This window comes from Neltuma alba, unplaced genomic scaffold, assembly GCF_004799145.2.
Source record: "Neltuma alba isolate B1F8T4 unplaced genomic scaffold, ASM479914v2 tig00012871_pilon, whole genome shotgun sequence".
Taxonomy (NCBI): Eukaryota; Viridiplantae; Streptophyta; class Magnoliopsida; order Fabales; family Fabaceae; genus Neltuma; species Neltuma alba.
Window position 1 is genome coordinate 217,058 of NW_021637250.1, and position 13,699 is coordinate 230,756.

The 13,699-nt window shown below is 38.9% G+C and overlaps 2 protein-coding genes across 2 annotated transcripts; both read right to left on the reverse strand.

Moving 5' to 3' along the window:
• Positions 1–5,374: 5,374 nt before the first annotated feature.
• Positions 5,375–8,051, reverse strand: LOC114732061 (protein CNGC15a). The gene is made up of 7 exons (XM_028919352.1): positions 8,024–8,051; positions 7,427–7,928; positions 7,124–7,336; positions 6,752–7,044; positions 6,505–6,616; positions 6,172–6,408; positions 5,375–6,088 (listed from the first exon to the last, which is right to left on the reverse strand). Exons 2-7 carry the CDS (start codon positions 7,877–7,879, stop codon positions 5,375–5,377), a joined length of 2,022 nt encoding a protein of 673 aa, XP_028775185.1. The 5' UTR covers positions 7,880–7,928; positions 8,024–8,051.
• A 1,316-nt stretch (positions 8,052–9,367) lies between these two features.
• Positions 9,368–11,776, reverse strand: LOC114732038 (29 kDa ribonucleoprotein A, chloroplastic). The gene is made up of 4 exons (XM_028919310.1): positions 11,345–11,776; positions 11,099–11,200; positions 10,549–10,845; positions 9,368–9,969 (listed from the first exon to the last, which is right to left on the reverse strand). The coding sequence occupies exons 1-4, from the start codon at positions 11,702–11,704 to the stop codon at positions 9,907–9,909; spliced, it is 822 nt and encodes a 273-aa protein (XP_028775143.1). The 5' UTR covers positions 11,705–11,776; the 3' UTR covers positions 9,368–9,906.
• Between the last annotated feature and the right edge of the window lie 1,923 nt (positions 11,777–13,699).

Genomic DNA, 13,699 nt, shown 5'->3' on the forward strand with positions numbered 1-13,699 from the left:
GTCTCGTTTTGCAGAAAAATGTTTCTGAGAAGCACTCTTCAAGGTTACCAAACACCCCTACATTGAAAAGATAGAAGTGATTTGTATTCATGGTAGTTTTAGGGGAGTGATTATTCTGCAAGAGAAAGGTGGTGGGGTGATAGAATAATCTGAGACCGGGGTGCAAAGTGGAACGTCGTAGACAGGCAAAGAGGCCAGAATTTCGAAACGTGGTGGCATATGGGCCCCTCCATCTTTTCTGTCCCATATGCTCATGGAGTAGCCCCTACACCTAGCCGCAAACACCATCCTTCTTTCTTCTCCTTTCATACCTGTTCCATCAAGTCTTTCCCCAAACAAGACTTTTATCAGTTTTAACCAGTTCGTAGAATTCAATTACATATAGAATTGGTAGTACTAAATAAACTGCGATCCGTGTCAATAATAATGTTGTTCGTTTCTGGGTCTCACACACATTTATGCGTAATCTCACCACTAATTTCCTCTGTGCCATGATAACAAGTTAATGAATGAAACGTTTAGGATGATGTCTTTCATTGATTTTTGCAACGTCGTCCCCCCCCCCCGGGGGGGTCTTCCCAAAAAGGTCTTAATTAAGGTGTCGCTGACAAAAATGATGACTCTTGTTTAATTTGGTCCCCTTTTTTTAATGCCTTTTTGACTGTGCTCCTAATATTCCTTATCCTATGTCCTAACCAACAGGCTTTTAGCTTGTCTTTGATTAGTTTGAAGTTGCGAAGCAAATATTAATCAGATTGGAAAGTTGTGTTGTTTAAGGCCCCTGCATGCCGATGCTTTTTTTCCAAAAGTTTGTTTTCCTTCTTAACTAACTGCTTTAATTTAAGTTACGTCGAGGGCATTAATTTTACAAAATGGCCACATGAACTTGAAATTTAAAAAAAAAAAAAATCGGTGCAAAGGTGTATATATATTAATCCACACCCCTTTTCATATTTGCAATTTGGTAATTTCAACTTTCATGGATCTTCCTTTCCCACTTTCTCTCCACCACCTGTGGCTTTTAATTAGCTTTTGCTATTCTGCTGTGCGAGGGAGGCTGTGAGCTTTTCAACTTCCTCTGGCAACTACGTAAATACCTATTATTAGTCTGATTCCTTTGAACTAAAAATACATATGCAGTAGTCATACTCACTGTAACACCCTTGGACCTTTCATTCCTCACTACTTTAACTAGGCTAATCGTTATGATTAGGTCGGCATTCACATTTCGCAATAAAACCCAATCCTTTATCTATCTATTGTTTCAGGCAAACAAGATGCAATATATATTGATGTCTCTCATCTTTATACTTCACTAAATGAGTTAAAGCAGCAACTACACATTTACACTTCATCCCCAAGCTACTGCAACATTTTGAACAAACTGCTGCAGAAATTAAAATTCATGATCAGAAGTCAATTCTGAAGATCTTAAAAGCAAAGACATCGTTTTAAAGCTGTCTCGTCCCAAATATGAATACTGAGACCACACTATTATGAGCTTGTGATATGAATTGGATGGATTGGATGAAATAGACAGGAAAAAGCAAAAGGGAGGCCGGAGGAATCATATATTTTATGGCTGGATGCATAGTGGAGGAAGAAGAAGACAGAAGGCCTGCCATCTCTGCGTTATAGTGCTTTGACTTTCAGGCCCCTATACGTCATACCTAATCATATACAGGCCACCTCTTTAAGTATTTTCATTCAATTGAGTTTCACCTTAAACCTTAATCCTGTCTCTATCACACTGCAACTTTATCATCGCTACCTCACTTATCCACCGTCCACTACTATCATATATCATCACCATTATTCACACTCAGCATGAAAATGCATGCATACATATTTTTATATCTCATGATACCATATGCGCATGCAACAGATCATGCATACTGATATATATACGTGTGTGCGCGCGTGTGTGAGAGCCTAGCTTGGGAACCTCTCATATCAATCCAATTAGAGATGCAAACTGATTAAGGTTGGTATCCCCACAATATGAAACATCGTGCATGCATCAATGTTGTAGTGGGTTTGGTTCCCTATCACAGAAAAATCTAAATTTAACTATTACTTCTTGATCCACACACACACACACACACACATATAACAGGACTTGCCTGTTTTCCTTGTTGGTTTTGAAAATGTTATCTACTGATAACACTACTCCAGAATGAAAAGCTTTGTTATTATATGGAAAGTTTATTATGGAGGGGACATGGATCTTTTGTATTGCTATTCAACAAATGAGGAACTTTATGAATGAAAAGCGAGATCCATTATTCAATGACTAACTTCTTTAATTTTCCTTTCTTTCTTGTTCTGTTCAACACACACTTGGCTCGCACATGAAACTACCTTTTAATCAGGCTCTGGTCAAACAAATTAAAGTACTGCGAAGCCAGAAAAAGAGATCATCAATGATGGGCAATCAATTAACTTGCGCTTCCTTTTGATTGCTCTCCGAACACAGCATTCCAAAATGTAATGTAAAGTCGAACACAAGTTTCAAGAGTGGCTCTCGGTCAATTAAAACGGTTCATTTGACTTCTACCGTATCCAGCCCTTTTAAGTTTATGACTACCTTATTAGTATCAGTTAGTTTAACTTTCAATTTGGTCCTAAATATAAAATTTCAATCTAATTTGACTTTTAGATTTATTCATTTTTTTTGAGGTAGTCTTTATTGTAGTTGCATATGTTTAATGTTTTATTAAATAACACTTGATTAATAAGGATATTTTGAAAAAGACAACGCTTATTTATTACAGATAATTAACTTAACTAATTTTCTTAATCTATTCAAATTAATCAACTAATTCTTACTCCTCCAGTCCTTAATATAGGACCCAATTGTTGAATTGGTTTTGGTTCTAAATATAAGACCAATTTCTCATATTTATCAATTTTTCTAAATTACCTCTATGGATACTTTCTCAACCATAATCAAGTAGAAGAGGGAGAGAGGTATTAAGAAAGATGATTATGGTGTTTTAGAAAAATGTGTCACATTTCTTATAATTGACTAACTTACCTAACTTTTTTAATTTAATCAAATTAGTTAAATGAGCTTATATTAAGGACCGGAGGAGTATATTGGAGCTGGGAGCAATATCATTTAACCAACAATGAATTTTTCTTTAGCGATTTACCTAAAAACAAAAATAGTCACATTATCCGTAAGAATTTTTTTTTTTTGGCAAGAATACATTTGTAACGTTTGTTTTCAGATTAATTATTTAACGATAAAAACTATAATTTGAATTTATTCCAAATTTTAAAATAACACATATCAAAAGAGATAATTAATTAATGTAACCCTAAGAGTTTAGAACTAATTATTCTGTTGACTCAGATATTCAGTCAATCTAATCGATTAGCATTATATACAGTGGCTATAACTGTTTTAAAAACTAAAGGAAGAACAGGAGCCCCACGTCATTTGTATATCTATATAGCAAACCCGCATTACAGATTGAGATCGAACAGGAGAAGCTGTGCTGTGAAAGCCTGAAACTGATACTTGCAAGCGATCAAAAACCAAATCAGAACTAATAAAAACCGAGTTTTAGTTGCATGGAATCAAACCCAGACTGATGTGTTTGTTGAAGAGCGTTGTTAGTGGGGAAGAAAAGACGAAGGTGGCATTAATAACTAAACATGAATTACTATATTGGTGTTGTTCGTGTGTGTATGTGTATGGGCTATGGTTTCCTCAAAGACCGTGAGCAATAACCTGCGTAAGCCCCAAACAGGAAACTGTGTCACCCATTTCCCAGACAACAAGCTGATGACATTCTCATGAGCCACCACCGCCCAAAGTGTTTCTAGGAAATTTCATCCCTCTTTCTATATAGGACTATAAAACAATTACATGCTGCGTGTACTAATTAAGTTTCCCAACAAGCTGGCGTGCATTATAATGTACTACTCGTACCTATTCATGTTCATCGCTGAATACTTTATATTTTGCTCTCAGCATTTCCCCTTGAGGTAATTAACTAATGGCTATACACCTAGAAACAGCAAGTGGAAACAAAAATATTGCAGAGACATGTGGTCGAAGTTAAAGGTTATATGCTAATGTCGTGTTACTGCGTGTGTGCATATATATATATATATATAGAGAGAGAGAGAGAGAGAGAGAGAGACAGATATAGGGTTAAGAAGGCAGGCATGAAATGGTGGAAGCATGGATGGCTTATGATGCTTGACGTGATATTGAAAGAATGAATGAAGTCGTTGCATCGATAGTAGCGGAAGGGAATTAAAAGGTTAAAACATGTCTGTAATTCTCCTGTGTTGGCTTGGCTTGCAAGACAGATTTGGCAGGGTCAAATGATATGTCTGAAGCTAATCATTACCCCTGTTAACTAAAGTCAATGAGTAGAACAAACGGAGATGGAGAGGTTGGTTAGGAAATTGCATGGGACGATGAGGATAGGACAAACAACAAACAGGATGAAATTTTTGACCCTACCAACTAAATTCACGAAGAAGGAAGGATCTTTTTTTCTTGAAGGAGAAGAAGAAGAACATGGTGTTTTTAGAAGGAGAAATGGATTTGGAATATTCTTTGGTAAAATTAAGTGGAATCCGACATTAAACTTTTGACATAAACAAGTGTAAAGTACCAGTTGCCGCCCACACACTAGTTCTCTATTGAGACCCCACCTTGTCCTGCGGAATACGCGTTCCCTTCCTCTATATGCCTGCGATCCCACTCGTCACCTCTCTCTTTCTTTTGGGCCTTTTTTCCAATTAAATAATTCTCCAACAACCAAGTGAAACGACCTGGCCCAATAGGGGAATCCAATTCATTCGGGCCCTGGACCTTACTTGACCCGAAACAATGAGTCGTTCCGGCTGGCCATTCTCTGCTCATCATGCAAACCATACTGTGCATGGCATGCCCACCCAACCCTATTCGTAGTTTCTTGTTTAATCCGTGCAGCGGTCACGTCCACGAATTATAAATAACAAATTATTGAATAAAAATTAAATACCAGACACCAATTTTTTTTTTCATAGTTTTAAAATTATAAAATGCTTAACGTGAAAACATATAAGGCTTACACTAATTATTCCAAAAAAAGAAAAATTGTAGTGGCGCTGCTCACTGGATATAACAACTCGGGATGTGTTGCCAGGGGCCGTTCATACATATGAACCAAGTTATATTCCGCGTCAATATCGCTCATTCAGCCAAACAAACAAACAAAAAAGTAGCTAACTGTTTTAAGAGATGCAAAAACTTGCCTGAGCTTTACTTTATTTGAGAGCCGTTGACCCTATCACAAGCTCCATTAAAGGCCCTTGGCCTTGATCGGAGATTATTATATTGCCCGCTATTCACACATATGTATGTAACTCATATAGTGCTTCGTGGATCTTGCATGGTGAAGTCAGGTTCAACAGGCTTCCTCAATGAACCAAGAATGTCAAGATCAGAACCATATCGCAAGCTCCCACCTCTCAGGGGAGACCTTGTGAGATTAGTGGAGTATTCCATGTGGGGTTGCAGAGGTGCAGAGAAGTATTCCATGGCGGTATAACCCGGAGACACAGTGGACAAAGCCAATTGATTCTGCTTCTTCCTGAGCTCTCTGGCCTCTCTTCTCCTCTTGTAGTTAAACCAAGCTGCTTGTATGAAGCAAGCAGCCCATGTCCTCCATTGCTGGGAATAAAACCTAAAGGTATGCCTCAATTGTTTGCTGTGTAGCCTCCGGAACTGATCTGCCACGAATTGTAGGTCCTCAGCTATGAGTGCAAAAGCTTCCACATGGGTTATGGCTTTCACTGTGCGGGTTGATGAAGGAAGCACTGCGCTCGGACGAGGGTCCAGAACCCACGGCAACAGTTCTTCGCCACAGAAATCACCTGCCCCTATTCTGCAGGAATTGAAGAACCCAGTTCTGCCACCATTGGTTGTGTGTGAATCCAAGCGACCTCGAACTATGAAGAGCATCTCATTCAGTGGGTCACCTTCGCGAACGAGCCTTGTCCCTGGGGTGCATAGAGATGGCTTCAGCCTTTCGCATATCGCATCCAGCATCCTCTCGTCCATCTGATCAAATAGTGGTACCTGACATATCGGCATCACCATGTCAGTTCAATTCAACAGATTTGTGGCAACCAAAGGATGTAAAATATGTTGGAATGACCTACTTGTCGGACTAGATTGAGGCAGAGGTGACGTTTGATGTCGCGTCTGAGATCAGCAGGAAGGTCTCTGAGAATGACTTCCTCGTCAACTCCACGTGTGGCAACCCATCTGAATTGCTCGTGTCGCCGAACATTTTTCTTCAGCTCATATGGTAGCTGCCTGTGGCGCATCCATCTCTCTATATCTGTCCTTCTTGTTCTCCATTCTTCCAGCCTCATGGTTGTCGATTGCAGGTACATCTGTTGGTTTTAATATCATAATAATAGTAATTATATATATGCTGCCTGTCAGGATAATGAAGAGGAAATTTGGGCCATCTTCTAGTCTTGTATTACCTGCATGTTGCCTATAAGCTGGGCGAAAAGTACCAGGCCTAGAATTGCTATGATCACAGCAAAATTAATCTCTGCAACATGAGTGCTTGTCAAGAGGTTCTGTCCCAGAGAGCTGCAAAACATATAGTGGAATGGTTAATCAGTTTCTAATCTAATAATGAATACTATCGTCTCTGATCCTCAATGAATTCATCGTACTCTCTGTCACTGATATCTATACAACATCAGATACCAACTTTGGAGTTACCTGAGATTCCTGAGTCCCCACCAAAGACAGTAGAAGTATTTGATGAAGAACTCGGAGCCCGTGATTCCCAGAGTCAGCGCATCAGCAAAAATGCCAAATTGAAAGAAATTATTGTTGGGATCACATAGACCCGAGACATTGCTTGCTCTGAACCAAGCTACCCTATCCGGATCACCAACGCTGCCACACTCCAGATAATAATACTGGCAATGTGGGCGTTGAAGAGTACAAACTTTTTTCCAGCACTCCTCCTGCCTTTCAATGGCTAAGAGGTACCAGCACGACCCTAAAACCTGTTCTAAAAGAAAATTAGTTTTGTCACCAAACTATCCAAAATTTTAATGCAGATAATGATCGGTAATAGTGACTTACATGACTTGCCAGCATATACAGCACGAGATGATATGCTGCCCCAGCCCAAGCTTTTTCCATCATTACCCCCTTCGCCTTGACGATTTGTGATGATAGAGGGAAGATGAGATATAACCTTAAAAGGTACTGGAAAATGGTTGCAAGGCGTAGTATATGCCTTGAAGTAATCATTTGTGAACACTTGAGATTCGGAATTACAAGCCATATTAACACCTACACGTATATATATGTACATATTCAAAGTGTTCCAATGAGAGAAAAATGCATGCTCACAACTGAGGTATTGTCTAAGGAGTAACATACCTGAGGAAAGGGCTGGGCAGCCATAATATCAAGCCAGAAGTCTCTTTGAAGATACTTGGATGATATCCTGGAAGGGTCGATAATGAGCTCTCCTCTACCAAAAACGCGAGAGGAAGGAGCAACATAGGCAGTTTGAAACCGGACATAAATCTGGAATATGTAAAAGGCATCCACCATGGAGCGAATTATGGTGAGGGACACTTCGAGGCGAGGGGATAAATCAATGCATTTGTCTTTCTTAGCCACTGGCAAGTAAAAGAACAAGGGATCCACAAATAAAGAAACCAGACATGCTATCAAGAAGATTTTGTTCCATCTGTTCACTCTTGGTCCCCTGGGATCCAATACCAACTTCTCTGTGGTATCATAATCCTCAGAGAAGACCCTAGAAAGCTCCCTTTCCTTCCATAAATCCATCTGTTTGCCATTCATCTTATAGGCCGGCTTTGACATGGGACTTTCTTTGTTTAGTCTCAACTCAGTCTCAAGATCATCCTGAAACCTGAATGCACATATTAACTAAGAATGTCAGCATCAAAACTAAATCAAAAGGTATTGGTATCCAGTAGGATATGGGATAGGGAAGAATTGGCAAACCTCACAGTTCTTGATTCACCAAACGCCATACTTCAGACTCTGATTCTTTGCCGGGAAAGAGACTTAATGGAAACCCATATATACAAGTGTATCTACTGTCTACCGCCAGGAAAAGACGTGATTTAAAAAAATGGACCACACAAAAATGAAGTCAATTTTTTCTTAGTGCAGTCCCCAGAAATCATGTGAACAGAAAGTAGGACAACTCCGTCTATTGAGAAGTAGAATCAGCGCTTTCGGGATTTTCCATTAAAGTGCGGGAAAAACTTGTGAGTTTTAAAAGCATAAGGAAGGATTCAAAGTCGCTGCTTGGCCTTCACGGTCAGTGCAGTAGAGCCAAGGGCAGTTGAGCCACAAAGTTACCTGTTATCCAGCTGTTGCTTTTTGTATTTACCATGCATGACTTTAAGGTACAGAAGGGCAACGAACTGAAAAATGGCACATTGGACTGCCCGGTGAAATGAGAAGAAAGAAGAATACCAACTGTAAGAGACAATTATGACAAAAAGGTCGAGAGAAATGTGATAACAACAACATGTCACTAAAAGTAATTAAAACGCCTGAGGTCTGAACAGACGTTAATTAGTGAGTATTACTTGTGCGGGGAGATGCACGTGATCCCTTTACTTGTGGCCACAACAATGGATCCTATGTCTTCATGGTAAAGAACGAGACTGCACCAAGAATATAAACTTGTATTTATTTCCATTTTTGTGTGGACGACATATGGAGGAAGGAATGATTAATACTTGCAAATTTTGATAAATCACACATATCAAATGGTCAATTCTCACATATCAGTTTGGATTACTAAATATAGCGGATACATAAAGAGAGTTTTCTGGAGTTGTCGTAATTTATTTACTGTACATGTTTTATATTGTGTGCCTGGTATTATTAAGTTGTGGACTACAAGTTGCCCCTGTCCACAGAAAGTGGATAGAGAGGGACTGGCAGAAAAATCGTGAGCTTGGTCAAAAGTGAAAACGAATGCAAATTGCACAAGTCATGGCATTGAAGACCAGGCCCCCCACAACCACACCACCCCACCCAAACCAAGCCGAACTGGCTTCATTATAGATATGGTACGCACAGATTATAAATGTGGATAAGGAACAGCGGTTGGTTGTAGAAACATCCATTTATTACCCTCCAAATAAAAGGCTTTAACTTCAGTAATACCTCCCATCCTGTAACGCACAAGATAGATTAATGCGAAGCCCCAAGATCAGGTCCCAAAAAATTAATTTGCCTTGTACTTCCACATATTCTCTTAAAGCTAGACTAGTAACGCTAACATGTTATGATGGCCCATATATACTAGTCATGAAGTCATCAGATTTATGTTAAAGAATTCTCACTCCCAAACTCGACTAGAATTGTCGTCACAAAGTTCGCAGACGAGGTGCACTCCTCGGCAACCAAATAAATGGATTTACAGTTTCAGCAGTAAATAATTCTCCTTGCAACTGTGCAGAAATAAAATCCTTCTACAATATCACAGGTAGCCAAGATATCACAACACTCATCTACGAACACAAGCAAAATGGTTTATATTTGCGAATACAATCAAACTTCAAAAAGAGACACTAATCAACTCCTCGGGCAACACATGAGCACCCAGTTGCAAAGCGAGTAGTGCTTTTAGCAAACTGTGGGAAAATATCAAATAAAGTGCACCCGCGTCCACGTAAATCCCCCAACAACCAGTCGCAGTTTTAAGCAGATACCAAGAACCCACAATATAGATTGACGAGAAAGAATAGCAGAAAGCTCCACAGTTCGATCTTTCAAGGCATCACTGCATTAAAATCAAACGGCACCTATTTGATAGGCCCAGATGGAGCGATTGCTTCGCCAGCTACATATTAGTGGTTGAATATTCAAAACGGACGCCTTGGCTTGGCATCAGCTAATGACACTCTAATAGCTCTGCCATTCAAGTCCTGCAGCAAACATACAAAAATAAGATTCTGGAAGTCACATGCACGGTCAAAAAATGATGTCATTGCTAATGCAGATTATAATTTATAAATATATGACGCCTCAGCCTGAGTGGAAACATGGTGTTTCACGGCTTCATTCATAAGTTAAAACATGCATAACGTGCATTCACTGTGATAGAGTTACAATCATGGAGTTATTCTCAGCATATCTATCTAAACACCGCATAATGAGTGTAGGTCAGCGCAAGCAACCCTGCAGTGCTAAGAATCGGGATTAAACCCAGATATGACATCAAACACTTGAAAAAATTTGACATCTAAAAGATGCATTTATCCCATAATTAACTCCTCTTTGTTCAAGCGGATAATTTCATAATTTTCATGCTGAATATAAAGCTTTGCTCGTGTAGCAACATCAGATTTCAACGGAGAAGAATACATCATATCGTTCATTGAAAATGCTGCTGCCTATTATTGTCTTAAATGTCAATCACATTCACATCTACCAGACCAAAAGGCAAACGGCAAAATTATTAAACATGCACTTAGTGAGGTAGAAAGGTTTGGCGTTTATCTTACCACACCATCTAAGGACTCAATAGCACCGCTGACCTCTTCAGCACTGCTGTAAGTCACAAATCCAAATCCTCTTGACCTTCCACTCTCTCTGTCATAAATCACCTTCGCTTCTAAAACCTTTCCCTGCTCAGCAAACAGATTCTCAAGCGCCAAGTTATCTACACCCCATGCAAGATTACCGACATGAACACGGTTTCCAGTATCCGAAGCAAAGCCACCTCTGGAACCTCTGAAGGGGGCATTCTCCTTCCGGGGAGGAGGTCCAAAATTTACTCTCAATGCCCGCCCATCAAGTTCCTAATAATTACCACCACACATTACTCTAGATGTGATTAAAAAAAGCTCAAATACAGGAGATATAAGAAAACAAACTCGGCATCCAATTTCAATTTGAAACAATCAATACTCCTAAATTTGGTGAAGGCACACAGCAATCTAAACAAAATAAGAAATGCTCTAAAACCAACTATCAAGTCAGAAAAAATTGTGTTCCGATGGGAAAAAAGAAATTGAGCATGACCGCCACACCACAGTAACATAAAGTACTTACGTAGCCATTGAATTGTTGAGCGGCTGCTTCAACTTCCTCGGAGGTGGACATGGTCACAAAACCAAACCCCCTGCTTCTTCCGGTCACTTTATCATAAATTACCTGCGGTAAGACGAACAAGTTTAGAACATAAAGAGAACGATATCAAATCTTGAGACCTCAAAATCGTGTCAGTAAGAACATAATTTTCCGCCAACTTTGGCATACCCGATTGCAATAAATTTAAAAACTGAAGAGAAAATACACCTCAACCATCTCGACAGTTCCAGCGCTCTCGAACAATTCAGCGAGTTGGGCACTGTCAACGCTGAAGGGAAGATTACCCACGAAGAGTTTGAGGTCGGGGGAGTAGCTAGGCTCGTCTTCATCAGTCACCATCTCCTCTTGTTCGAACTCAGAAGAGAGAGCAACATTGGGGATAAATCGAGAGGCAGAAGGCGCGTGGAATGGAAGAAAAGAGACAGACAAAGAAAGGGGCTTCGAATTCAACCGGAGAGACGAGGAAGATTCAGAATGTGGAAAGAACAAGGCTTGTCTGGCAAAGTTAAGTGACCGGAACCCTGAGGTGAATGTAGGAAGGGCTAAGGAAGCGGCGGAGGTAGACATGGTTTCGGGGCTTCGGCGCTACAACAAGAGATAAGGCTCCCAAAGATAAAGGGTTTCCGAGGGATGTTGATTATATAAATCTCTTCGCGGGAGTGTAACTGCGCGAGCAAGAGGATATTTATTGAAGGATAGACAAGGAGGGATGGACTGAAAGGGGATGAGGTGACTGGATTTACTATTTTGCCCCTTGAGATATTTTTCCCCCTTGGTTGTGGCGCAGGCGAACCGAGGATATTTTGAAATGGCCGAAAAGAAAACGAACAGCTAATATTTTGTCTTGTAGTGATGGCCCAATGGGCAGAGATCCAATTGATTGTAAGTGGGCAATTGGACATCTGCGTGTGAAGCTTCTTGTTTTGTATACTTCCAAGTGCGATGTGCCCTAACTTGGTCCTTCCAAATTCTATCTATTCACCCCAGTTTCATTTGCTCTCGCCGTATAAAGTTTGGCATTTTTATTTCATTATTTCCCGACAATCAAATCGAATTTTTTTTTAATAATTACAAGTTACTCTGAAATAAACCGCTCAGCATTTTTACTTATCATACATAGATTATCTACAGATGGAACTAAAGAAATTAAATTTAAAACATAAATTGTTGCTTTCTCTCTCTCAAATCATCCGCGCATCACAATTCTGCCCCCATGCTCCCGCCGCCTCAAAATTTAATTTAAACAAGAAAAAAAGAAAAAACAAGGTGAACGATATGGGCCTTCTCTTGGAGCCCATATTCAATGTAAACAGCTCAGGTGCAGGAAATACGGCCCATATAAGGCCCATTGGACATAATTAGAAATACGGCCCATATAAGGCCCATTGGACATAATTAGAGACGCCAGCCTTGTTTTCAATTCAATCGTCAGACGGTTCGATGAATTAGATTTTAGGAAAGGCCGAGTGCTTCTCATGGAACTGTGTAGTTGACTTCCTTTTTTAATAAACTTTGAAACACGGTCACAAAAATTCATATTCATGATCTTTCAATATAACAAAACGGCGAAATACTAAAATATATATATAATCTTCGTATTGTAAGTATTTTCTAATCATATCTGAACAGGTAATGTTAGGGCTCTGAACAAAGAAATTGACAAATTAAAGGAACCGTGCTACACAATTTTTCTTTAAAGAAAAAAAAACGTAAGAGGTCTACAGTTAAAATTTAGAACTGAATAGTTTGACCGCACTTATTAATATTTTGACTCTAGTTTAGTTGCATAGTTTACTGACCATGTCTGGGGTCACTTGTAGAGAGCAGAGAGCTGAAAAACTTGGGCTGTTTGGTTTGAGGGGAGGGAGGGAGGGAGGGAGGGGTAGGGAAGGGGAGGGGAGGTTTCATCCTCACCTTGTTTGGTTTGATTAAAAAGGAGGGGAGGGGAGGGTATTTAATGATCCCTTATTTGGTTCAAGGAGGAGAGGGGAGGGATAGTAATAATCAATTTACCATTTTACCCTTACATATTAGTTTATGTTTTTTATTGAATATTATATAAATTAATTTACATCTTAATTTAATCATATAATTTAATAAAAATTCAGTCTTATCATGTTAATATGTGTATTAAAAAATTGGTACAGTAATTTTTTATTCTAATTAATATAATAATATATTTAAAATAATCAAATTAACAAATTTTATATGCTCTAAGAAAAATGAAATTTTATTTTCTTTAGGCTATCTTTTTTTCCAGCTTTAAAATATATTAATAAATAATATATTTATAAAAAATTAATATAATATTATAATTTTTTATTTAAATACTTTTTATTTTTAAATAATTTTTATAATATATTTTTTAATATAATAATGTATATATTTTTATTTTTTACTTTGGATAATATATTTTTTATTGAAATAAATATTATAATAATATATTTTGGGTAGAAGTGGAATATTAAAAAAACTACAGGGTATAATGGTCCAAAATTTTGGCTCCCCTCCAAAAACCCCCAATTTGGAGGGGAGCCAAAATGGGGGAGGGGAGGGGAGGGG